Source organism: Chiloscyllium plagiosum, unplaced genomic scaffold (genome assembly GCF_037043375.1).
Source record: "Chiloscyllium plagiosum isolate Xiang-an unplaced genomic scaffold, Cpla_swu_hap1 HiC_scaffold_12, whole genome shotgun sequence".
NCBI classification, from domain to species: domain Eukaryota; kingdom Metazoa; phylum Chordata; class Chondrichthyes; order Orectolobiformes; family Hemiscylliidae; genus Chiloscyllium; species Chiloscyllium plagiosum.
Window position 1 is genome coordinate 86,912,295 of NW_028270150.1, and position 27,646 is coordinate 86,939,940.

Sequence of the window (27,646 nt, forward strand, 5' to 3'; positions counted from 1 at the left end):
AAGGTAAGAGAAAAGCACAAACGTAAATAGTAACTCTATACTATTTGAGTAGAGAATGAGATGGGTAACTAGCTTATAAGTTCAATGAGCACACAAGATAATTTAAGCTTTTAAACTGTAAGGCACACAGTCTTCTATTTTACACAAAATAACTTAAGCTTTTATGATGGTGCCATAATGGCGAATGACATTTGGCTAGTAAACCAAAGACTTTGTGCTTTGGGAGACATTTGTTTTTAAGAAATTTTAAATTAATTAATAAATATGTAAATAGCAACAAAACTATCATTTTGTTGTAAAACCTGGCTTGCTCATGCCCATTGGTGAAGAAATCTATCCTCCTTTCCTAGGCTAGTCTACACATAACTGTCAGCCAAGAGGAATGTGGTTGTCTCTTAACTATCCTATGAGGTGGTCGAGCAGGCCATTTCATTTGAGGACAAGTAGAGATTGGCTACAATTGAAGGCTTTACCAGCTGCACCTACCACCCACAAAAGGATAAAGGAAGAAGAGAGACAATTAAAAGCTTTGTGAGGTGTAAAGAACGCAAAGCTTAGGAGGTCATCAATCAGATAGTGGAAATAAAAGAAAAACACATGGTTGACACAATTGATCCACCCATACGCTTAGCGTGGCAACAGTGAGAGGTGGGCTATGTTGGGAGTAAAACAACTTTATTTGACAAAGGCAATATAACATATATTATAAAAGTTAGTTTTATTTTTTAAACATTGATTGATCAGAAAACACATCCTTAACTATTAGCCTCTCTTAGAAGACTGTGCCTTACAGTTTACGAATGGTCTTCATATTTTACAGTGCAATATAATCTTAAACAAGCTACTTTAAACAGAAGTCTGTAACAAGAGGAAATATGTTCCAACACATCACCAAACGTGGTGATCAGTCACTTAAGTTCACCGTCATGAAGCTGCACAGTCTTTTACAGAAATTTATGACACAGCAGAAATAATGAAACCAAACCAAGCTGTCGAAATGCAGAACATAACTTGAAAAAATCTGAACACAAAATGCAACGTCTCATCCCGTTTCTCTACATGATCTGTCACAAAGATTCCATCTTGAGAAATTGTGCCTCACAATTGCTTTCTTAAGAACTGTAAAAGTCATTTTACCAGATTACTCTCTCAATAGAGAGCTCAGACTTTCTCACCTTGTTATAAACAAACATCTAAGCAAATACTCCTGGTTGATATGTTCAACAATCAAATAACACTGCTTTCACTGAACTTTCCTAAGTACTCATTTCTAGGAGATTGAGTCATGGAGGTATACAGCGTGGAATCAGGCCACTCGACCTACTCGTCCATGCCGACCACGTTTCCTAAACTGAACTGGTCTCATTTACCTGCATTTGGCCCATATCCCTCTATTATCCATGTAGCAGTCCAAGTATCTTTTAAATTTTGTACTTACCTCTGGCACCTCGTTCCATATACGCACCACCCTCCATGTGAAAACGTTGCCCCTCAGGTCCCTTTTAAATCTTACCCCTCTCATCTCAAACCTATGCCCTCCAGTTTTGGACTCTCCTACCCTAGGAAAAATACCATGGCTGTTCACCTTACCTATGCCTTTAATGATTTATAATCCTCAATGCAGTCACCCCTCAGCCTCCCAAGCTCCAGGGAAACGTCTTAGCCTCACCTTATAACTCAAACCTTGCAGTCTCAGTAACCTCTTTGCTCCCTTTCCAGTTTAAAAACATTGTTCCTACATCAGGGCAACCAGAATTGTACACAGTAATCCAAATGTGGTCTTAACAATGTCTTGTAAAGCAGTAACATGATATCCCAATTCCTATACTCAATGCTGACCAACGAAGGCAAGTGTGCCAAACACCACATAAAACCGAAAGAATGGAGGATGCTGTAAATCAAACAAAAATGGACATTGCTGCAGAAGGTCAGCAAGACAGCACAGTGGCTCAGTGGTTCTCACTGCTGCCTCACAACGCCAGGGACCCGGGTTTGATGCCAGCCTCGGGTGACTGTGTGGAGTTTGCACATTCTCCCCCTGTCTGCATACGTTTCCTCCGGGTGCTCCAGTTTCCTTCCACAATCCACAGATGTTCAGGCCAGGTGAATTGGCCATGGTAAATTGCCCATAGTTTCAGGGATGTGTAGGTTAGGTACATTAGTCAGGGTAAATGTAGAGTGATAGAGTAGAGGAATGGGTCTGGGTGGGTTACTGTTTGGAGGGTCGGTGGGACTTGTTGGGCCAATTGACCTGTTTCCACACTATAGGGATTCTACGATCTGTGGAAAGAAATCAGAGTCAACATTTTGGGTCGAGTGAACTTAGGGAATGGTTTGCTGAGCATCTCAGCTGGGCCCACAGGGGCTGACCGGACCTCCTAGTCACCACCCATTTTAATTCCCCTTCCCAATCCCTTTCCAACATGACCATTCTTGACCACCTCCAGTTCCAACAATGAACCAAACCGCAAATTAGAGGAACAATACCTCATCTTCTGCTTGGGCAGCCTTCAGCCCAAAGGACTCAACATGGGGTTCTCCAATTTCAGATAACCGCCCATCCCTCAAATCCCTTTCTAGTCCCCCTCCCTCCCTTCCACTGCTCCCTACCACCAACTTGATTCAATCCTCCCACTGACCAACCAGGTTGTACTCTCTACCTGTCTTCACCTATCCACACTTCACCACTCTGCCCCCTTTATCCGCAGCTCCCTCTAAACCCACCCCAAGTCTTGAAGAAGGGTTACACCCGAAACATCGACTTCTCCACCTTCTGATGCTGCCTGGCTTGCTGTGTTCTTCCAGCCTCCTGCCAGTCTACTTTAGATTCCAGCATCTGCAGATTTTTTTGTTTCTTGCCTTTCCAAAAGCATGTAGATCCTGCCTCTTACAAACCCCTCCAGCCAAACTATTCACTATTGATATTAGACTCTGGTCTGTAGTTTCCTGGCTATTCCTTGCAGCCTTTTTTAAACAGCACAACATTATCCACCCTTCAGCCTTCTGGCACCCCACCCATGACTGCCAATGATACAAATATCTCTGCTAGGGGTGCTGGAATTTCCTTCCTAGCTTCCTGGGCTATACTTGATCAGTCCCAGGGACTTATTTATCTTTATGACCTCCAGCATCGCCTGTTCTGAAATGTGGACTGTTTTTGAGACATCGACTTTAGACTCCATACAGTGTGGAAACAGGCCCTTCGGCCCCAACAAGTTCACACTGACCCTCCGAAGAGCAATCCACCCAGAACCATTCCCCCACATTTACCCCTGACTAAGGCACCTAACACTACGGGCAATTTAACATAGCCAATTCACCTAACATCATTATATATTTCCCCAAGTTCCCTGGCTTCTGTGACTTTCTTCACAGGAAATACAGATGAAAAATATGCATTTAAGATCTTACTCATCTTCTGTGGCTCCATACATAAGCAGCCTCGTTGATCTTTAAGGGACCCTATTCTCTCCCTATTTCCTCTTTTGCCCTTCTAGGATCTCTTTGTATTCTCCTTATCTCTAGCTCCCAAATCTATCTCATGTCCCCTTTTTGCTCTCCTGAATTCCCTCTTAAGTGTACTTCCACACTGCCTTTACTCAAGGGATTCAGTTGATCCCAAGTGTCTGTACATGACATATGCCTCCTTTTCCTTGATCAGAGCCTCAACCTCTCAAGTCATCCAGTGTTCCCTGCTCCTGCCAGCCTTGTCCTTCACACTAACAGAAACATGCTGGCCCTAAACTCCCATTATCTTACTTTTGAAAGCCTCCCAATTGCCAATATCCCTTTACCTGTGAACAGCCTTCCCCAGTCAACATTTGAAAGTTCCTAATACCAAGAAAATTGGCCTTGCCCCAATTTAGAACATGAACTTGTGTCCAACTAATAGAATTATGGTCACTGGTCTCAAAGTGCTCCACCACCAACACCTCAATCACTTGTCCTGCCCGATTTCATAAGAGGACACTGTTTTGCCCCTTCTTTAGTCAACCATCTAAATATTGATTGAGAACACTTTCTTGAACAAATGAATTCCTCTCCAACCAAGCCCTTAACATTATGGCAGTCCCAGCCTATGTTTCAAAAGTTATTACCCCTACTGTTACAGTCCTATTATTGTCACAGCTCTCTGCAACCTCCATACATATTTGCCCCTCAATTCCCTGCTACTAATAATAGGTTCGGCCTGTAATACAATCTCAGCAATGTCATTACGCCCTTCTTATTTCTCAGTTCCACCCATATATGGATGATCCCTCAGGAATATCCCAAGTACTACCATGATGTTTTCCCTCATCGAAAACAACCCCCCCCCAACCCTACCCCACTTCACTCCTGCCTCCCCTTCTATCTTTCCTTTAGCATCTGTACCCTGGAACATTGAGCTTCCAGTCCTGTCCGTCTCTCATCCATGTTTCAGTAATAGCTACGATCCCAGTCCTACATTCCCGGAGTTCATCTGCCTTACCTGTCAGGTCACTTGCACTGAAATAAATGCGGTTTAATTCACCAGTCTTCCTTCGTTCCCTGCTGTGCGCTTGCCTGTCTTTTCTATTTAACTTGCTCTCTTTAACTTCTGTACTAGCCTCAAATTTTCTCTTTTGTCTCACTACTGTTTAGAGTCGTACCTCCCTCTCAGTTTAGTTTATAACCCTCCCATTAGCTAATCTCTCTGCCAGGATATAGCCACCCCTGCCTCCAGTTCAGGTGCAACCCTTCCTCTGGTACAGGTTATCCCAGAAAAAATCCGTATGATCCAAAAATCTGAATACCTGACTCCTGTACTAACAATTCAGCCATGCATTCATCTGCCCTATCCTCCCAATCCTACTCTCAGTAGCATGTGGCACCAGGTGTAATCTGGAGATTACTACCCTTGAAGTCCTGCTTTTTAACCTCCTGCCTAACTCCCCATATTCACTCTGCAGCAGGTCATCCCTTTTTCTACCAATATCGTTGGTACCAATGTATGCAACAACTTCTGGCTATTCACGCTCTCCTTTGCTCCAAACACTCAAGACATCCTTGACCCTCGTACCACGAAGGCAACACACCAGGTCTTGCTTGTAGCTGCAGAAACGTCTGACCGTACGCCTCTTACACTTGCTCACTTGGACTTTGCCATAACCCGCTTTATAGCAGAGCCAGTCATCATGCCTCAGACTTGGCTGCTACTGCTCTTTTCCTGAGAGACTACTTGCCTACCTCTTCTGGTGGTCACCCATCTATCTGACTGAACCTGTGGTGTGACCATCTCCAGAAGCTACTGTTTATCACATTCTCTGCTTCCCGTGTGCGACTCAGTGTGTCTAACTGCCACTCCAACCAATCCACACAGTCTGAGGGGAACTGCAGCCAGACACACTTCTTGCAGACAGTCACCAGGGACACTTGGCTGCTCTCTGATATCCTACATCTGACAGGAGAAGCATCCTACAAACTATCCATCAGGTCTCCTCTAAACTGGCAAAGGAGTTTTCAATCCCTGGGTTTCTGAAACTGAAATCAATTAGTTGTCCTGAAAGAAAAACACAATGGCCTTCAACATTTGCCCCACCTGTCATAAATCACCACTGTAAAACAATCTTCCATTAACACTCTGCAGGTCTTTACTCTTTAACACATACCCGAACACAATGTTTGAACTTGTTAATTTTTTAAAACTCCAAGAGAAGTAACCAGCTCCACAAGCCATGATTTTAAAATCCAAATTCTAAAATGGATGCTCATAAGACAACTTTCATCACAGTATTTCGTTCGTTTGTAAAGTTTTGGGATATTGAGGTTATGAAAGATGCCACAGAAATGCATGTTTTTTTTGCCTCACTGTCCAAAAGATAATTATTAATACAATTTGATTTAATTAACTTTGGCTTTCCTTTCACCATTTGGAATGTAGCATTATAGTTTTGTTGGCCAGAAATACACCAAAGAAACTTGAGATTTTATTTGGACTAGAAAACAGTAACTTGTCTCGACAATGCCATCAAGCATAGACCATGTGGCCCCTAAACCTGGCTTGCTATTCAATACAATTTTGGCTGATTTGATCCTGGTCTCAACTCCACTTTTCTGTCTGTTCCCCATAACCTGGGACTTCTTTCCTCTATCTCACCCTTCTGATATATATAATTCTAAAGATTCACAACCCTTTTCATCGCCTTCTTAAATGGATGATCACTTACACTGAAATTATGTTCTATAGTTGTACATTCCTCTACATAACGTGTGATTCAGCATGTATCCTTGTCAAATTCTCAACATCTCAATAGGATCACCTTACTCGTATCAAAAGTCCAAGCCGCTCAACGTTTCCTTATTAGAGTATCTCTTCATGCAGCAATCAACTTTGAGAAACTTCTCTGAAATACCTTAATGCAAATACATCCATCCCTTCTTTCAAAAGGAGACCAAAACCATACACAACATTCTAGGTGTGGTCTCATCAATGTAGGTAAGTGAGAGTTGGAGCAAACATCTACCCATGTTTGTTTGCTTTACAGCTTTTAACAAATTCAGTTGTAACATCGAAAATAGTTTCTCATCCAAATGACTGATAAGGAGTGTCTCCTGGTTAACTATTTACATTTAAATTGCACATCATAGTTTTGGTAACATTTTCTAGCACATACATTATTACTCAAATAGTCAGTGCCATCTATCTATAAACAAACATAAATCTTTTGGCTTATTTTGACTTGCAGAACTTCGACTTTTGATATCAAATTTTAACACTGAAATTGTGGGTGTAACCATTTAGAATGAGAATTTTGCAATGTGGTTATAGAGTCAGGCCAGCAGTTGTGCTTGAAGCACAGTATTATTAATTTCAGTAGCTCCTGCAGTACTTACCATGAGTTGGACTAACAACTTAGATTTTGCAATCTGCTATTTTATAGGAGATTGGAATTATTTTGACAGCTGACTGGTGAAGATGTTGGTCTCCATCAATATGTCCCACTAACTCTGAATGAGCATAATATCTGGCAGCCAGTCCAAATGCCAAGCTGGTATGAAGATCCAATATGTCCCCATAATTCCTCTGGTGCCCAGAGGCATGCTTTGGCCTCTCAAGAATTGATGCAGCCACGCTCAGTATCCAATGTTAAAACTACGTTTAAAAAGCCCCGATTTCAGGCGTGTTTCTTGACCAATCAGCAAAGTTCCCAGGAAAATAAGCACAATGATACCTTGATTGCCTCCCATCTATCCCACACAGGCTTGAATCCCTCATGATACTTGGAACCCGGGTGGCCTAGAGTATCTGCGTTCTCCACTTGATGATATACTGCCTACTGCTAATGTGCAAAAGCTCACAACTTCCAATGAGTACAGCTTCAGAATGGGAGAGAGTTGCACGACAGCAATCAGTTTTCTCTGTGAGATTTATGAGTGAGTGATCCAGCTATCTTTCTCAACTCTTCAACGAGACACTCTTTTATTTTTAAAGTTGATTTTTCTTCTTCAAGGCGTTGCAGTTTTTCATGTATTTCTGTTAAAGGAGAATAAGGATTTTATTGAAGATAAAATTTATGTTGTACTTTTCACAATTGGTAATGTTATTGGGGTGGTAATCCAGAGTCCCAGGCTAATGTGCTGTGGACAATGGGATTGAATCCTACCATGGCAGATGGTGAAATTTGAATTCAATAAAAATTTGGAGTAAAATGCTAGTCTACTAATGGCAACCATCTAACCTCCAACAATTGTCATAAAAACCCATCTAGTTCATTAGTGCCCTTTAGGGAAGTAATCCCCTAATTCTTATCTAATCTGGCCTCCATGTGACTCCAGACCCACAACAATGTGCTTGACTCTTAACTGCCCTCTGGACAATAAATGTCAAACTAGACAATGACATGCACGTTCCATAAATGAATTAAAAAAAACTCAGCCCAAACACGCTCTGGTCAATAAGGTAGTTCTGAAGTGTTAAATATAAGTTAAATTTATAAACATCATGATCCTGCAAACAATGATGAAATAATGAACAGATAATTATCTTTTAAATTTAGCATTAAATATTAAGCTAAGAATTTTGTGTGTGTCTTTCTTCATAAGGCTGACCAATTTAGTGTTTCCAACATTTGCTTTGATTTCATTTATTTAACAACCACCAAAATTTGCTTTTGTAAAACACAATTCTTACCAGATTGGAATTCTGACAGTACATGAAGTGAATCCAGAGTCCTAAGTATACTCCACACAATCTCATACTCTGAAAGAAAAGGGTGAATGATGGAGTTAAACATAATCCATCGTGCTGTAGATTTTGATATCAATCACCAAACATGAATGAAATTTACAATCTGTTCTGATTTTAAATTTGTCCTTCTGAATTAGCTTCTTTTTTTTTTAAAAAAAGTAGACAAAAAAAGGTGTGTCTTGCTAGGCATGCAGGACTTAATATACCAGGGTAAATCCCTGATTAATGCTTAGTCTACAGTGCATTTCAGAGCTCCAAGTTCGAGTGAGAGGAATGGCTAAGGATTTTCTTGTCAGACAAGCATTGATTGACTTCCATCCCTAGCAATGAAAAATGCAGGTGGGGTCAAATGAAATATAGTTCTGATGCTCTTTATGATTTCTAAACCTTGCTGACAAACACTACCTGGGTTTAGAGCTACAAATAAACACACAATAAATTTTACAAGTTATTTTAACTGTTGTAATAGTAATATGATACAGACGGAAGGCTTGTATTTTTTTTCTCCAGTGCCTTTCAAGACTCCAAGTGCTCACAAAGGGCTTTAGACTTTTGAATTGGAGTCACTGTTATGATATAGAAATGATGACAGCCAAAGTTCCAGAAACGTTATGAAATAAATGACCAGTTCATCACTTTTAGGTGCAGATTGAGGGATAAACGTTGGCCAGCATATGCAATGTCCAATTTCCAGTTATTCAAGATAAGTGTGTGCTGTGTTTTACTTTCAGCTTCAAAGATCAAATATGGATCAGTTTAACATCTCATTCAAAACATAATACCTCCAATAATACATTACTTGAGAATCAATCTAGATTACGTGCTGTTTAGTATCTGTGTAGATTTTGAATACTTGACTGTTTGATTCCCAGTTACACCACTGAGCCACAACTGATTTTTTTCTAAACTCATTAATCCAATATAATGCAATATGAGTCTCATTGGCAGGCCAACATTTATTGCACAACAGTTATCATATAAGCACCATTTATACAAGATTTTATTTCATTCAAATTTCACCATTTTCCATGGTGAGACTTGAGCCCATGTCCTCAGAACAATAGTCGAGAGCTCTGGCTAACTAGTGAGATTTTATTTCATTCAAATTTCACCATTTTCCATGGTGAGACTTGAGCCCATGTCCTCAGAACAATAGTCGAGGGCTCTGGCTAACTAGTGACTTTAGCATAACAAATTGTTGGAAATCAGAGAAAAAAATAAAGCAGCAAGTGGAAAACTGCAGACCAAGTGTAAAGCAGATATCTCTAGTAATGAGAGATTCCACAATCAAATTTGTGAAGTCTGAAGCATAATCTTAAGCATATCTTGGAACAGTTTGACAAAGAGGCATTTCATCTGGCAAAGAGAGGGATTAGAACTGTTTCCATGTTTTCATTTGGGAATTTTCTTTTAGTCTTACAGCACATCGGCAAATTGAGTTACACAGAATCTCCTCAAGGGTCTGGAAGCCTTGCTTAACAGGAATTTGTGGGCAGATTTGATATATCATTAATGCATTGTAACTGTCAATGTGGATTGAAACGTGTGAGGTACAGAAATTGAACAGAATCTGAAGGCTTAATGAAGCCTTTTTCAAGTAATATAGTTATAAGAAGAACTTAGTAATTCTGTAGATAGTAGAGGTATAGGAACATCACATCCTTTCACCCCTCTGATGTTCTGTACCTGTCATTATGCCAATGATGGTTGCTTGATCCACAGCAGATAGAAATGTAATTACAACAGCACAGTGCTAAGGTACAGTACTTGTACAACACTATAGAAACTTACTGAAACAAAAAAATGGAACAAAAATATCCTCTTGAATAATTCATATGCTTTTTCTTTAAAGTTATCATCTTAAAAATATTAATTCAGATTTAATAGAAACTATAAAATCCACATTCAATTTCAACCACCTCAGTCAATATAAACATACCTTTATCTGTGGCATCTCCATTAATTATATTTTGCTGAATGACATTCAGATCATTCTGAATTTTCTGGAAGATCATCTCCACACACTGAGCTTCTTTGCATTTCCTCCAGAATGTGTTTGCTTGTCCTGTAACTGTTCAAACACAATTGGGAATTAATGTTAACCGCACAGAAAATTTGACATCGAAGTACTTCAGTCCATGTATTGACTAGCTTCCTGCAATACACCCTCTTACCAGGAGTCTTCATTACTGCATCTAAAACCTTCCCTAATTCTGAGACATGTATTTGATAAGAGAGAGGCACAAAAAGGTTAAAATAGAGAAAAGGTAGAAGCTAAATTTGAGACAAAAGTTGATCAGCAAAACACATATGTTTTGTATATTGTGGTCAGTATCCAAATTTTGGACAAATATGAATCTAATAGAAAGCTCAGAGTTGCTGAAAAGACAACAATTTCATAGTTTCTATTGTTTCATTTGAAATCAGGTATCCAATGAGTTTAATGGACCCACGCTATATGGTTAACTCCCTCAGGGCAATTAGGAGTGTCAGTCCTGGATATGTCTTTTAAAACAAAAGCTACACCCAGGAACAAATGAAAAGGAAGGAAAGTAAATTACAAGTGTAGGTAGCTGTGTTACAAGTGCAAAAAGCACAAATAAATCTTTTATTGTCACACCATGTGACTAAACCCAACTCTCCATTCTCTGTTATTCTAAGTTTTATGCATTCCTATGCTATAATCTTCTCAAAATTCAAATTGCACTTGGTTATAAATAATCAAAACAAATGGGACAGAATCTCTCCTAACTGCGCTTACCAAAATATTCACAGAATGCATGAATGTCTCCTCGACTCAAATGTCTGCAGTAGATGTGTCTTGGAATATAGCACAAGCCAAAGTGGAATTTAATTAGTTACTAAAGCATGGTGACAACTACAGTTCAGAGAGATAATCTGACCTTTATCATTCAAATAGTTACTTTGCACATCTTGTGATAATTTTCAAGCAAAGTCTTGAATCTTTGGAACATATAATATTATTAAGATTAGTAAAATGAATTACCAGGTATTGTTCATCCTTTGGCACTAAGGAAACAGAATGGCAATGCTTCCAAAATATCCATATCAATTTTTTACTGTGTCCTGCCAGGGCTCTGCAATGAGATTACCAACTTGACTCAAATTAGTTCCATAAATACCAAGACTTTGCCATATCTAATTGTTTTGTTAATAGTTCCCTTTCCATAATCTTCACTTGTCTGGCTGAAAAATATATTCAATGTTCACCACAGCTAACACGTGTCGACAAACAATAATGTGGCAGAATATTGCCAGGGAATTAACTAATATCGAAGCAGACAAAAGTCTATTCAGAAACCAAAACATCCTATTGAGGATCTTTACAATACCTGGAGGAAACACTGAAAGTGCAACTTCCTTCCTAGATATTTATCAGCATAAGTAGCACCAGGCAAGAACAGGCACTGAACCTGAACATTAAAATGATAAATGAATAATATTTTATTGAACACAGGATAGCAGAGACGAGTCCTTCAAGTAGTCATGCCACCTGATCAAATTAAGAACCAAGAAGAGTAATATGATTTCTTGAAGACTGAGTAATTTTTAAAAGAAATACTTGATGGCTCACAACATAGTTTTCTGCTTGTACTTGGGGTCTCTTCTATTATCTGCATTCCGACTTCTTGCTGTATGTCTCCAATTTCCTCTTGGACTTCTTGCTGTTTCAAAAAAAGCAACTATTAGCAAGTGAATTACCGGCTCCCTGGCTCTAATTCAAATCTGATATAGATATACTGTGTCTAAAATAAGACAGTAGTCAGTATAATATGGTTGGAACTTGGATCTATGGCTCTTAAAACTCCACTATTCCAGATTAAACTTGTATCAGGTCTGTTGTGTCATAGACTAAACTAATTCAAATACTTAGTCTTTATCATATCCTTTCATCATCTGGGTATCTATCAGCATGTCGATTTGTTAAGTTGCGGTGTCTTGTGGAGTTACATTTTGATAATTATTAATGGTGAACTAATGTTGTTCCGTAGCAGCAAACTTTAGATATATCAAAAACCCAAGAACAAATCCCTGATCATCTCACACAGGGTTGAATCTCAGTTTGGATCTCAAGCTCTGTACAACAGGAAATTGAATTCCACCACATATTATGTCCTGTTTAGTCTGGCAGAGATGTGGGAGAACAGAATTTCAACATAATTACAAAACATTTCACTATAAGTACAAAATATTTCAACATAATTACAAAATGTTTTAATTTATCAAACATACTTGGTCTAAATTTGTGCTTGCATCACTGCAGCTTGCATCGTTTGGCTCACGTTCATCTATAAAAATAAAGATCAATCTGTGTGAGACTTTTAATATACAACAGTTAATTCTTTTGACAACAGTTCCAAAGCACTTATTAAAGAGATCTCAAAGCAACTGATCTGCTCTTTTTGTAAAAAGCTGCTGGATAACCAGCTATGAACACTATAAGTCTCCATGCAGTCATCTTGCAGATTTGGGATGAAAAAGAACTCTTTCCACGACGCCACATCCTATCCCACCACTTCACCAATGCAACAAATATTGTTGTATTCCAGAGAGATGAATCATATTCTGGAAACCACTGAGTATCTTCGTGTTGGCTACAGTAGGAAAAAATCTTCACATGCATTCACCAGAATCACTGACTTCCTGTCACTACTGGATGTGCAGCACCATTGACATTAATGATTAGGAGGAGCTCGCTGCCAATCGTTCAAAATGATGACAACTTGTCCATCAGGCTGCACCATCGCACTTCAAGTCCAATGCTTTAATGAGGCAGAGTGGTGTCAGAAAAGGATGCACATCCTGCATTCTGGATCACACTACCTTACTGGACATCCTGCCCTGTGTACATAAATATTTATGGGTTGAGAACTGGCCTGTTCAGACACATGAAAACTAAAACGCCCAGCCCTGTGGGGATATCATCCTCAATTTGTGGGACAGCCGATGAGACAATAGTAAACATCAAAGATTAAAAGTAGGGGAAGTTTGGGGCGGCACGGTGGTTCAGTGGTTAGCACTGCTGCCTCACAGCACTAGGGTCCCAGATTCGATTCCAACCTTGGGCGACTATCTGTGTGGAGTTTGCACATTCTCTACGTGCCTGCGTGGGTTTCCTCCGGTTTCCTCCCACAGTCCAAAGATGTGCACGTCAGGTGAATTGGTTATGCTAAATTGCCCATAGTGTTAGGTGCATTTATCAGAGGGAAATGGGTCTGGATAGGTTACTCTTTGGAGGGTGGGTGTGGACTGGTTGGGGCGAAGGGCCTGTTTCCACACTGTAAGGAATCTAATCTAATTTCTTTCATTATTTCACCTCTTAATTTTCTTGACATGCTCTTGAAGGGTTAAGGACATCAAATTGAGAAGAATGTTGTCATCAGTGAAGCATTATTCTGCTTGCCTTGTCTAAATTATTTTAATTTTCCAATTCATCTTCTTGTGGTCTTTGTCTAGCTGAAAGAACGTAAAATCAATGACTGCAGATCCTGGAAACCAGGGTATAGATTAGAGTGGTGCTGGAAAAGCACAGCAGGTCAGGCAGCATCCGAGGAGCAGTAAAATCGACATTTCAGGCAAAAGCCCTTCATCAGGAATACAACTGATGACAGGGCAAGATAATAAAAACAAAGAGCTGAAGAAACTTTAAAGTAAAAGGAAGAACTGCAGATGCTGAGGATCTGAAATAAAAATAGAAATTGCTGGAGAAACACAGCAGGTCTGACAGCATTTGTCATGGGAAAGTTCACCTTTCGAGTCCAGTGACCTCAGAAAAGTGATTTGCTTTGCTGGAGAAACTCAGCACGTCTGTTAGCATGTATGGAGACAGAAACACAGTTAACATTTTAAACTTAATATGACTCTTCTTCATAATGAAAGACAGGCAAAAGCATGATGATTTTTATGTTGTTTGCAAAGTAGGAAACACAAATAGAACAAAAAGGAATGTCAGGGAAAAGCGAGTAGTTTATAGGTCAAAGGTGTACTCAAACGGAAGAAGATAGGAGTAGTAATAGTTGTGGGTCTATGAAGAAAGGGGTGAGGACAGAATTGTGGAAAATGGAACCAGCTGAAGGCTCATGCTAACCACAGTGTACAGGAATCCTTGATTGAACATATAGTGGAAGGGAATTGTTGGAAATGGACCAGGTGAAGGTGAGAGTGGAAATCTGAAGCAAAAATGATACATTTTTCCAGTTCCAGCCGAGAATAGGATTTATGGACATTTAGGAAGGTAAAAATGTATTAGGAATAGTCTGCATGGTTTTGTGCAAGGAAAACCATGTCTCACAAGCTTGATTTGAGTTTTTTGAGTAAGTTACTAAAAAGGTCGATGATGACAGCAGATGTTGTTTACTTGTATGTTAGTAAAGCCTTTGACAAGGTTCCGCATGGTAGACTAATTAATAAAGTTAGGTCACATGGGATTCAGGGTGAGCTTGTCAATTGGATGCATAATTGGCTTAACGGCAGGAGACAGAGTAATAGTGGAGGATTGCTTATTGGGCTGCAGGCCTGTGACTAGCGGTGTTCCACAGGGATCGGTTCTGGGTCCTCTTTTGTTTATCATTTATATAAGGCATGGTTAGAAAGTTTGCGGGTGACACTAAAATTGGTGGCATAGTAGTCAGTGAAGGTTTTCTAAGATTATAAAACAGGACCCTGATCAAATGGGTCAGTGGGCTGAAAAATGGCAGATGGAGTTCAATCTGGATAAATGCAAGTATTGCATTTTGGTACAACAAATAAGGGTAAGGCTTATACAAGTAATGGTAGAGCCTTGGATAGTATTGTAGAACAGAGGGACCTGGGGGTGCAGGTACATACTTCTTTAAAACGTTTGTGTCAAAGAGAGACAGGTAGTTAAAAAGGCATTTGGCATGCTTGCCTTCATTGCTCAGTCCTTTGATTATAGGAGTTGGGGTGTTATGTTGAGATTTTACAGGACATTGGTGAGACATCTTCTGGAATACTGTGTCCAGTTCTGGTCACCCAGTTATAGGAATGATATTATTAAGCTAGAAAGGGTTCAGAAGAGATTTACCATGATGCTGCCGGGTGTGGAAGGATTGAGTTATGAAGAAAGGCTGGATAGGCTGGGACTTTGTTCACTGGAATGTAGGAGGTTGAGAGGTGTTGGATAGGCTGGGACTTTGTTCACTGGAACGTAGGAGGTTGAGAGGTGTTGGATAGGCTGGGACTTTGTTCACTGGAACGTAGGAGGTTGATATTTCCCTAAGATGGAGAATTTTAAGACTAGGGGGCACATTTTTAAGGCGAGAGGAGAGGGACTTAAAAAGGCTAACGCAGACAATTCTTTTGTTTAGACAGAGGGGATTCACGTGTGGAATGAACTTCCTGAGGAAGTGGTGGATGGGGTTACAATTACAATGTTTAAAAGACAATTGGATGGATACATGAATAGGAAAAGTTTGCAGGGATATGGGCCGGGAGCAGACAGGTGGGACTAGTTTAGTTTGGGATTATGTTCAGCATCAACTGGTTGGACCAGTCAATATAAGTGATCTATGTACTGAAGAAGAGTACCAGTTGTCAGAGGGTGCCAAGTAGGACTGGAACAAAGAATGTTACACGTACCCACAAAAAGACACATGCATGTAGAGCTCTTGCAGGTATCCATTGCTTTTGTTTGGAGGATCTGCATCCAATTGTTCAATGAGAGAACAAGCTTACCAAGCTAAGGGTGGTGACAGACAGGATGTGTTCAGGCCCCTCATCAAGGAAGGAGGAGAGCGTCTACAGTTCGTCCTAGTGAGGGATTAATGAGTAAAGGGATTGGGTTCCCACTAAGAAGAGGGAGCTGTCAAGGCCAGAAAATTGTTGAAATAATGTCAGGTATCAGAAAAATCAGGATTGGAGGTTGAAAAGGTTCCTTATGGTAGACTGGTTAGCAAGGTTAGATCACATGGAATACAGGGAGAACTAGCCATTTGGATACAGAACTAGCTTGAAGGTAGAAGACAGAGGGTGTGGTGGAGGGTTGCTTTTCAGGCTGGAGGCCTGTGACCAGTGGTGTGCCACAAGGATCGGTGCTGGGTCCACTGCTTTTCCTCAGTTACATAAATGATTTGGATGTGAGCATAAGAGGTATAGTTAGTAAGTTTGCAGATGACACCAAAATTGGAGGTGGAGTGGACAGTAAAGAAGGTGAAACCAGAATACAATGGGATCTTGATCAGATGGAGTTTAATTTAGATAAATGTGAGGTGCTGCATTTTGGAAAGGCAAATCAGGGCAGGACTTAATGGTAAGGTCCTGGGGAGTGTTGCTGAGCAAAAAGACCTTGGAGTTTAGGTTCATAGCTCCTTGAACGTTGAGTCACAGGTCGATAGGATAGTGAAGGCCGCGTTTGGTATGCTTTCCTTTACTGGTCAGTGCATTGAGTACAGGAGTTGGGAGGTCACGTTGCATCTGTACAGGACATCTGTTTGACCACTTTTGGAATGCTGTGTCCAATTCTGGTCTCCCTCCTATAGGAAGGATGTTGTGAAACTTGAAAGGGTTCAGAAAAGATTTACAAAAACGTTACCAGAGCTGGTGGGTTTGAGCTATTGGGAGAGGCTGAATAGGCTGGGGCTGTTTTCCCTGGAGTGTCGGAGGCTGAGGAGTGACGTTATAAAGGTTTATAAAATGAGAGGCATGGATAGGGTAAATAGACAAGATCTTTCCTTTAGATTAGATTAGGCTAGATTCCCTACAGTGTGGAAACAGGCCATTTGGCCCAACAAGTTCACACCGATCCTCCGAAAAGTAAAACAGCCAGACCCATTTCCCTCTGACTAATGCACCAAATACAATGGGTAATTCACCTAACCTAAACATCTTTGGATTGTGGGAGGAAACCAGAGGCATCGGGTGGAAACCCACACAGACACACCGAGAATATGCAATCTCCGCACAGTTGTCCGAGGCTGAAATCGAACCCATGTCCCTGGCGCTATGAGGCTGCAGTGCTAACTACTGAGCCACTGTGTGGATTCCAGGACTAGAGGGTATAGGTTTAAGGTGAGAATGAAAAGATTTAAAAGTGACCTAAGGGACAACTTTTTCATGCAGAGAATGGTGCGTGTATGGAATGAGCTGCCAGAGGAAGTGGTAGAGACCGGTACAATTAAGCATTTAAAAAGCATCAGGATGAGTATATGAATAGGAAGGGCTTAGAGGGATATCGAAGTGCTGGCAAATGGGACTAGATTAATTTAGGATATCTGATTGACATGGAAGAGTTGGACCGAAGGGTCTGTTTCTGTGCTGTACATCTCTATAAGAGGCTTGATAAAGGGAAAGAAAAAAAAGTCAAGATAGAAGGAAATAAGCTCAGTACAGCAGAAGCAGGCTGAAATAACATTTTTCAGAGCAGTCCTCTTTTTGAATTTTGGGAAAAAGTTGAAGCTGGCTATTCAGTGTTGTGGGGTTATGAAGCAGAGAGCTGTGGAGGAAAGGTTTCAAGAGGAGACCAAGTCAGTGAAAAAGCTGGAAAAGGTGGCTTAATATGCATTTTCTAATAAATTTAATGTGGAAATCTGATTTACTCTGATCAGATTGCGAAACTTGGTGAGAGGGCAAACAACTCCAATCCTTTCAAAAGAAAGTTAGACATAAATGAAGCAGAAAAGCAAATAGAAAGGGTGGGAATGGAATGGGAGGAGGGATGCGTGGAGTATAAACATCAGAATGGACCAGCTAGGCCGACTGGTCATGGAGCTATTTTAATCAACCCTCTCAGACTTGCTGTGACAGGTAAACTTGAATGTGGATCTTCTGGCTCAGAGGAAGGCACACTACCATTGCACCATATGACCACAATTAACAGGTCATGTAATCCAACAGGACAAAGGGGCTGCCACACTATTTAAAACGGAATACATTCTGAAGTTTAACTTCTAAACAAGGTCACTGGACCCAAAATGGTATCTATTCTTTCTTTTCACGGATGCTGCCAGACCTGCTGAGGTTTCTCCAGCAATTTCCATTTTAGATTTGCAACTCAAAGCTTAATTATCATGATACTCTGAAACCTATATCAAAAGCATCTTTGAGTTTACTGTTTGCATTTTAGCTCAGTTAATTAAGAACACAATAAAACAATTGTACCTGAAATGAGTGGAGAATCAGGGTCTGCATGCCTGGTCTTATTGGTCTAAATGAAAAACAATGTTTCTTTACAGTGAGCAGAAAAATAAACATGCACTATTAACTTAAAACAAAACCTACTTAATTATACTACACTGATATTTAATTAAAATTTAAAAATCTACTTAATGACTGACTGATAACCAAAGGATTCAGATTTAATGACCTCCTTATGCATCATGACAATTCTGGGACTTAAGATCGCAATGAACTAGAGGGGAGAATTATTTCCGTGCAGCAAATGATGATGGTCTAGGACATGCTACCTGAAAGGGTAGTCATGGGGTAATTAAAAATGGAATCATTTTCAGGGAAATAGCAGGGAGTGCGATGAATTAAGTGATTCTTTTAGAAGACCTTGCACAGAAAGGATTGGTTGAATAGCTTGCTCCTGCGCTGCAGAGTTCAAATAAGCACATTTAGAAACATTATGAAATTGGAAAAATTCATTTTACACCATTTATTTCAAAGGAAGCAACTAGCCTCAAACACTGGTAGTAGCAAACTGAGGTACGCTGCTGGACAGCTGGTTTGTGATGCAGAATGACACCAACAGTGTAGGTTCAATTTCTGTACCTGAGGCTTAGGTCACTATGAAGGACCCGCTTTCTCAACCTCCCCCCTCATATGGGGTGGGGTGACCCTCAGGTTAATTTATTTTGAAAGAGACAGTAGCCTTATGGCCCTCTAGAATTATGGTGACTTTATCTTTTACTTATACTGCTGTAGATACCTGCAGATTTAAGTTATGCATGATTCACAACACCTTCAGTTGGATAGTGGATCTTCTAGAATGTGAGAAGTTCAGATCAACTTCAGTTGTACCAGGTCAGTCAGTCAACCTGTCAGGAAGCACTTTTTTACACAAAGGTCCATGAAAATCAGGAAATCTCTCCCATAAAACAAACCTCTGGGGGAATTCCAGTTGAATATGACAAAATTTATTTGATAGAATTTTGTTAGGCAAAATTATTAGGGGGATCATGAACCAAGAGGGTAAATTAAGTTGAAATACTGATCCAACTACAGTTGAATTAAACAGTTGAACAGCCTTGTAGCTGAAACGTCTGAACGGGTGACTCCTGTTCCCACATTTAATTTTTCAGCTCAACAGATAAATCTATTATTTACACAGAAGATTCAATTAGAATTGCTTGCCACTAAATACTTCAACAATGAAAATCCACAATTGAAACACTTCTCAGTAAGAATTCTAGATCAAGCTACCCTCGTTTTTGTCAGATTAAACTGTTCAATTCATCATGGATGCCATATTAGCCATTACTTGGTCAATCACTGAAGTAATGACATATGAAGGCATCATTTCTGACACTAAAGTTTGTTTCTTCCTTGGTCATATTCTAACATACCTCTTTCAACTGAGTTCCACCTTGAGTACTCTGAGGACTGAATGCGCAGAGCAAGGAGGGTGAGCTCTCTGTTTCACAGGGAAGAGAAAGAATTGTTAAAAAATGACGAGTATACAAATAAGATCAAGACTCTTTGGCATGTCATGGGAAAATTGTACAATTACTAAAAAGCTATTTACCCCTCAGAGAAGTATATAAAACTAAAAAAAAGGGACAGTTTTAATGTTCAACAGGTTGATAGCCTTGGTTCAGTAATAGCAATCTGAAGTACTTCAGGAGCATTGTAGTGTTGGATGGATCATCCTTTGGCTTAACCGAGTCTCATCTGCCTCCAAAGATGGACATGATAGCATTTCAGTGAGAAACAGGGGAGTCTTCTCAATGTGCAGGGAATTTAACAACAACAACAACAAAAAAGCTCTGGCCTTTGACCTTTCCTGATGATATTGCTGTTTGTGGGAGTTTGTCGGTCCTTCTATTCTCCAGGCTGAGAGTAGGTCACTTTCTAAGTTCCTAACTGGCATCGAAGTACTTGATTTATTCCGAAGTCCTGACATTTCATGGCAAGTCAATTCTTAACAATTAAAATGATTAAGTTAGCAGAATTGTTGATAGATGTTTAAAAAGCAGAAACATGGGAACATGGAAATTTCATGGAAATAGCACAACAAAGGCTAAATTATTTGGAGGCTGGATCAGAATGATTTAACGCAAAGGTCACTAGAATAGCTGGCAAGGGAAATGTTTCTGCTATCCAGGAATGCTTTTGTAACTGGGAATTAAGAAATATACATCATTGAAACAGTGGAAGAGTAGACCTGAATGGAACCTCAGAATCTGGTGAAGAGAGGTCAATGCAGTTTGTGGGTACAAATGAACAAAATAATCCATTGCCTAGAACTTGGTACTTGACAACAAATACAAATAGCATCTCACACAATGACCTGCACTGTGGGACATGAGTAAAAGCAAACATCTCTGCTCCTGATCATCAAAAGAAAAGTTGTAACACAATTTATTAAATGAGCACTGAACAACTCATCAACTACTGGGGAACCTAAATAACAAAAAGGTTCGCACCCAAATTAAAAGGTTGGTTTTCAGCCTGGGTCGCAAGTTGCCACGGTAACCTGCAACATTTGACTTGCATTTCACCAGATCGCAGTTGAGTTACTACATAGCAGATCTAAAGCGGTTGATGCCTGTCCATCATTTAAAGAAGAAAATAAAGGTTAACAAAACTAAATTTCTACTCCTTGAACTTTCTAACCAGATGAACAGATTTTCTTACAGCTCAAGGATATAGGGCAAGAGGTAGCATCAAACCTCAACCTGTTTAGGTTGAACAATATGATACAAAAATCTTTAAAGTGGACGCTTTCAAATGGTAGTGTTTTGGAAAGTAAAAAAACTGGCAATGAAATTCAAGTCTTTTATAATTAATTTACATAAATATGGGCATTGCTGGCAACACCAGCATTTGTTGTCCATAAGGTGGTAGTGACAGGCCATCTTTCTGAATCCCTGTAGAATGCATGGTGTAGGTAGACCCATAGTGCTGCTGGGAAGGGAGATCCAGGATTCTGACACAGCAGTAGTGAAAGGGCAGTGATATATTTCCAAATTAGCATGGTATGTATCTGCTCCCTACCATCAGGCAGAAGATACCGGAGTATTTGGTGTCTCATGGCCAGATTGTGCAAGTTTCTTCCTCCAAGCCATCAGGCTCCTTAACACAGTACAATCGGACTGTTTCCCATGTGAAATTCTTCGCATGACTTCGAATTGTTGCTAGAAAAATGCCTATTATTCATCATTCTTCTATTACACTGTAACTTGTGTGTTTTGTACTTCTTATGCACTTTACACTGTGTACAATTGTGCAGTTTGTACTGTCCATGTAGCATCCTCGTTCCTGGAGGAATGCTCTCTCATTTTTACTGTATCAGTTGTATATGGTAGAAATGACAAATAAAAGCTACTCTCTCTCTCTCTCGTTCTTCAAGATGGTAGAAATTATGCATTTCAAACATGCTGTCAAAGGAGTCTGGGTACATTCCCATTGTATAGCTTTTAAACATATTATTTTAAATTGTGACCTTTGAGATTCATTCAGTTCATGAATAGGTGTACACTGTACATAATATTATGATTTTACGTTAGTTTTCATTTAAGTCTTTGACAAGTAAACATACCATTTGAAGGGTGAGTCTCATTTTCTGCAAGAGAATTGGACTGAAAGCATCTCTGCAAAAAAGATACAAAAGTTGATATGGCGAGCTAAGTACAGAACCCAGTAATGAATCACATCCCAGTGTTAAATTTGGCTGTTACATATGTAAACCAATGTATTGTTTACTTTCAGGTGAATCAGTCAACCGTGCTTTTCTTTATTGCATCATCTAACATTACAATCCTCAGAAATTGTTACTGCAGTCAGTAAAGTGGCCTAGTCAGTCATTTCCAAGCATGTCTGGAGATATGTTGAAGGACTGACTACCTGAGATGGACACTAGCTCACAGAATTCCCTACCAGTATAATTTTAAGTAGAGATTTAATAACATTGCCATACAACATTGATATTGGTATCACTGGCCAGAGAGAAGGGTCTTACATGAGGAAAAGGTAGTAACACCACACCAGCAACATCCCAAAATTATTCAAAAGATGAATAACCATTTTATTTTGTGACGTTGGTGAAGAGTTTTTTTTTGAACAATATTGGATAAGATTCATTCTAACCTGGAACTTCCACAATCCCCATTATCTGTTATAAATGAAATTCAAAAATTAAGCTATTTGACACTACTTAAGGTAAAGTTTACACAGTGACATTACCTCCTTGTCCTGCATTTGATCACCACTTTCAAGCTTCCTCTGTTTTGAATCATTTGCTGTGTGAAGTTAATATAAACAGTGACTGTGAGCTGATTTGTTTCTTAATGAATTTGGTTTTATCAACATGATTTTATGCAAAAGACTTTACCTGCACATATCTAATCAAATGATCCAAATTCACTTTATTGTTTTAAATATAATTCATTTTTTTTGAAACAGAACAATTCGCCTGTTAAAGAATCATTATACAAGAGTATTTGAAGGAAATTATATTACACGGCTTGTTGTGACTGCAGGGTGACAATTACAGGGTAGAGCCACTAATGACCAGAGTTGTATTTATGTTGTTTTGAGTATTGTGAGTACTAGCTAAGTGTATTAAATGAATCATAAGTTAATGCTGTCAGCAAAGAAAAAAAATGTATAATTAAAATGGTTAATTTGAATATAGAAAGGTTGTATGATCACTGGAGACCTCTCGGCATAGTTTCCATGTCTACAGTGAATCATGCAAGACACAAGTACAATGTTTGGGTTACAAACAATGGCCAATGGTGAAACCAGCACATTTATGGTGGCGATGGTGGAAGAATCTTAAGGAACAACAGTTGCTTACAGATGGAAGATTCTATCAAAAAATTCCCATTAGCTTCCCTTTGTGCTTGCATGAGGAAGCTAATGGGATGCCACCTCATTTTGTTTTTGAAACATATACTGATTCATAAATAATCTACAAAAACAGTTTTCAAGTCAAATATCCCAGAAAGTATGATCAAAATATCAAAAATATTGTTTTTTAAAATATTACATTTCTCACTTGAGCTTGCACTCTCTGGTGCTTCTATCCAAATGTAAAACAGGGTCAAGAAATTATTTACTTTCCAATATAAGATACTATGGGTTGTATAAAGTAACAGACCTTCAAGGTATCACAGCACACAGTCTTCTCTCCAATTATATTATGAGCAACTTGAGAGGAAAATATTAGTGGAGTAAGAAGCAGTTCTTAAATGACAACACAGAGACAATAGCAAGCTTTATGTTAATTATAGAATAGGTCATAAGTATGGTCAAAACGGTTAAATGAACTGAAGAAAAGCTAGATTTGATGGGCTACAAATCGAACTGAGGAAAACAAAAACCACCAACTATTTTGACGAACAACAATATGAAACAGCAAGTGGAAAACATTTAAAATGCCAGAGTGCAAGGTATACATAATCTGCTGAAAGGAAAAAATAAATTTTTTTATTCAAAATTTCATTCACAGGAGGTGGGCACAGTTTATTGCCCATTCCTAATTTCCCACAGGCCAGTTAAGAGCCATCAATGTTGTTGCGGGTGTGGAGTCACATGTAGACCAGACCAGGCAAAGATGGCAAATTTCCTTCCCAAAAGGACTTAAGTGAACAATCAACAAGGTTGTAAGATTATTCATTTCAGATTTTTATTGAATTCAAATTCCACCCCATCTGTCACATTGGGATTCAAGTCTGACCGCCCAGAACATAACCTGGGTTCATGGATGATTAGTTTAGCTATATTATTACGAGTCCATCACCACCCCACTAGTAGGTAGCCACAAATGAATAAAGATAGAAGAGATAAGAATGACATGGAATGATGAAATGAGTAATGAGTTAAAATGTATTTAAAATAAAAAATGAATAAGCTAAACAAATTCAAAACAGTCTGCAGATAGATGAAATCCTTGTGCAGAAGGGAACAGATAGCAGAGGTATTATTAATTGTAATCACGTGTTTGAAAAAAGATGCAGTGCCAGAGGACAGGTGGAAAGGTAATGCCATTCCTTAATACTGAAGGCGGGGACAGATCATGCCAGAAAATTATAGACCAACCAGCTTAACTTCAAGGGAGGAATAAACAATGGAACAGAAGAAAATCTCAAAATCAAAAATCTAATAGTGAACAGTTAGATTAGATTACTTACAGTGTGGAAACAGGCCCTTCGGCCCAACAAGTCCACACTGACCCGCCGAAGCACAACCCACCCAGACCCATTCCCCTACATTTACCCCTGCACCTAACACTACAGGCAATTTAGCATGGCCAATTCACCTAACCTGCACATTTATGGACCGTGGGAGGAAACCGGAGCACCCGGAGAAAACCCACGCAGACACGGGGAGAATGTGCAAACTCCACACAGTCAGTCGCCTGAGGCAGGAATTGAACCGGGGTCTCTGGCGCTGTGAGGCAGCAGTGCTAACCACTGTGCCACCGTGCCGCCCAAAGAGAAAATTTGAGGAGGTAACTATGGAGAATGACAGTGCAATAGATGTAATTTCTTAAGATTTTATAAGGCTTTCCCATAAGATGTCCCATAACGGATTAATGAATATGGTCAGAGAATATTGATTTAGCAGACAAGTAGCATAATGAATTGTTGGTTGGTTTCAAAATAGAATGCAGACAGTGGAACTAAAGGTAGCTATTCAAAACAGCAAGGGGTGTCAAGTGGAACGACTGCTGTTCACAATTTACATTTATGATTTGCACTTTGAAATCAAAAAAATCTAAATTTACAGATGATACCAAACTGAATGTGGAAAGGCTGTTGTCAATACAAAAAAGACGTGGAATAAATTATATAAGACATGGATAAAAATGCAAAATGGTCAAATTGGTAATTGAAATTAAATACAGATAAATGTGAGATAATGCATCTTGGTTGACCAGTCAGAATATGCAAGCCTCGGTGGGATCAAGAAATGAAGACAACTCAGAATACAAAAAGGATCAATAAACCCTTGCTGGAGGAGATAACCCCACAAATATCACCAATCTCAATAACGGGGAGGCTAGCACATCAGTGCACAAGATAAGGTGAAATATCTACAATGGTCTTTGGCCAGAACTGAGTCAAAGAAGTTCCAAACACCACAGATGCAGTTTTCACCCAATTTGATACACTCATGAGAAATCAAGAAATGGCACAAACAAAGATGGTTGTTGTTGTTGGATGTTAGTCAACACAGTTCCAGGGCATTTCTGCAGAGTTCCTCAGGGAGTCTCCTGGCCCAACCATCTTCAGCTGATTCATCGCTAACTCTATCAATAGATGAGAAGTGGAGATATTTGCCAATGAGTGCACCATGTCCAACATAATTTGAAAGTTCTCAGATACTGAAGCAGCCCATATCTAAAGGCAGCAAAAACCTGGACAAGATCCGGGTTGGACTGATAAATGACAAGGAATGTTATTGTCACATAAATGGCAAGCTAAGACAATCTCCAACAAGAGAGAAACTGACCATCGTCCCTTGTCATTCAATGGCATTACCATCGTGCAATTTCCCACCTTTAACATTATGTTTACCATTGACCAGAAATTCACCACATAAATACAACAGCTACAAAAGCAGTTCAGATGCTAGGAATACTGTGTCGAGTAACTCACCTCCTGACTTCCCAAAGCCTGTCCACTATCTACAAGGCCCAAATTAGGAGTGTGAACGAAGGCTTCTCAGTTGCCAAAATGACTACAGCTCCAACAATACTCAAGAAGTTTCATTCCGGTGGTCTCCAACAAGTTGATCTCAATCAATTGGTTGGTCAGAGTCTGACAGTCAATCTCACAGCCCTCCCACGTTCCCTCACCACATAAGCTGATTATCGTGCCACTGCATGAGTTCCACTTCTGGAAGCCAAGAGGTAAGTACGTGCTCTTGAGTGGCAATACTAGTGTGGTACTGTGTTTCAGTTTGGTCTGGATGGACTCTCATTGCAGGATCAAGTTTTGTTGTGGCACTGTAAACAAATCAATAAGAAATCTACTTGGAACTGGTTTGTAAAGCCAGTATAAAACAGTAACAGAAACATAGGAGACTATTCAGCCCATCACTCCATAGACTCTTTGCAAGACTAACTCAGCAACTCCCACTCCTCTGGACACAATCTATAGACCTGCAATTGCTTTTCTTCACACAGGCTCATACCAGAAGAAGAATTGCTGCTGTACCCCAAACACAATATCCAAGCGACGCAAGCTGACCAGGGCTGCCCAGAAATGAATCATAACTATTGAAGTGATCTTCTGTGACTCCACATTTGCAAGCAACCAGCAACATTATGGATATTCCAGAGGCACCTATCCACAGGCCAACTGACAGCGTGAATAATGACAGAGATATGAAATAAACTACAAAATGGAGTTGTAATGATCAATGAAGAATCTGGACCATCTGAAAAGAAACCAAACCAAACAGGTACAACTTCCATGCAACATGGGAAGATTAATTTCTGTTGGTAACTGTAAAAGGTAAGAGCATTTATATGTCACCAAAGTACACCGATAAGTATAAGGGGAATTTAGAACAACACCACAGAACGATGTGCAGTAAATTCAAGGATTGTCTTCTCTTGAACAGCATGCTTCAGACAAAGAAAGTTGATGAGCTAAAAGGTATTTTGAAACCTTAACAGTAACTTTTTTTCCCTGAACCAGCAGCTAAAGATAAGGTCTGCTCTAAAGCATCATTTATGTTTGCCACCTACTGACACAAGAAATGATTCACAGATGGCAAATTAAGAAACATTGACTGTGGCCACTGACTCTTTAGCTTTCTTTGTGCCTAAAGTCTTTGAAAATTAATAGTTATCCAGAACATGTCACTTGATGCTTCCACAGTCACAAAACAAGTGCAATCGGAAGGTGCCTTTCAGCAAGTATAGCAGGGCCAGAAGGACTGTGACTGCTTCTTCTGCAGTTCAAATCCATTGGCATGGCCACTAGTTCAGCTGATTGTTTTTGTGCACACTAAAAAGGATCTTCTCACCTTTTTGCTCCTTAAAGAGAGAATAAGGGGTGAGGACATCTGTACGGAATTCAATACGTACATAGTTGAGGAAACATTTCAATTAAGAAACTGGTTTCCATCACGACTGCTGGTGCACTGGCCAAGCTTGGTGCAAATGTGGGCTTTACTGCATATTGCAAAAGTGATCTTGATTTCATCTCTTTTGTCAATTACCACTATAAAATCGACGAGTATTAGGAAGTAAAGTTATTAATTTTTCTCATGTAATAA

General features: G+C 39.6%; 1 protein-coding gene across 5 annotated transcripts in view; it reads right to left on the minus strand.

Annotated features, from left to right (window-relative positions):
* Positions 1–694: 694 nt before the first annotated feature.
* The window catches only part of phf11 (PHD finger protein 11), a 73,561-nt gene continuing 46,609 nt past the window's right edge, over positions 695–27,646 (minus strand). Inside the window, exons 8-17 of one of the 5 annotated variants that reach the window (XR_015758936.1) lie at positions 22,595–22,650; positions 21,951–22,002; positions 19,756–19,823; positions 18,347–18,392; positions 12,464–12,519; positions 11,805–11,895; positions 10,149–10,280; positions 8,153–8,221; positions 7,194–7,495; positions 695–2,280 (exon numbers count right to left, since the gene is read on the minus strand). Coding sequence is in view for 3 of the 5 variants with exons in the window: in XM_043700418.2 (XP_043556353.1) it covers positions 7,371–7,495; positions 8,153–8,221; positions 10,149–10,280; positions 11,805–11,895; positions 12,464–12,519; positions 18,347–18,392; positions 19,756–19,823; positions 21,951–22,002; positions 22,595–22,650 (695 nt within the window). In the remaining 2 variants the exon portion in view is untranslated. Of the gene's footprint in view, positions 7,496–8,152; positions 8,222–10,148; positions 10,281–11,804; positions 11,896–12,463; positions 12,520–18,346; positions 18,393–19,755; positions 19,824–21,950; positions 22,003–22,594; positions 22,651–27,646 lie in introns of all 5 variants that reach the window. The other 4 variants (XR_006313120.2, XM_087993019.1, XM_043700418.2 and 1 more) reach the window with 4 other exon arrangements.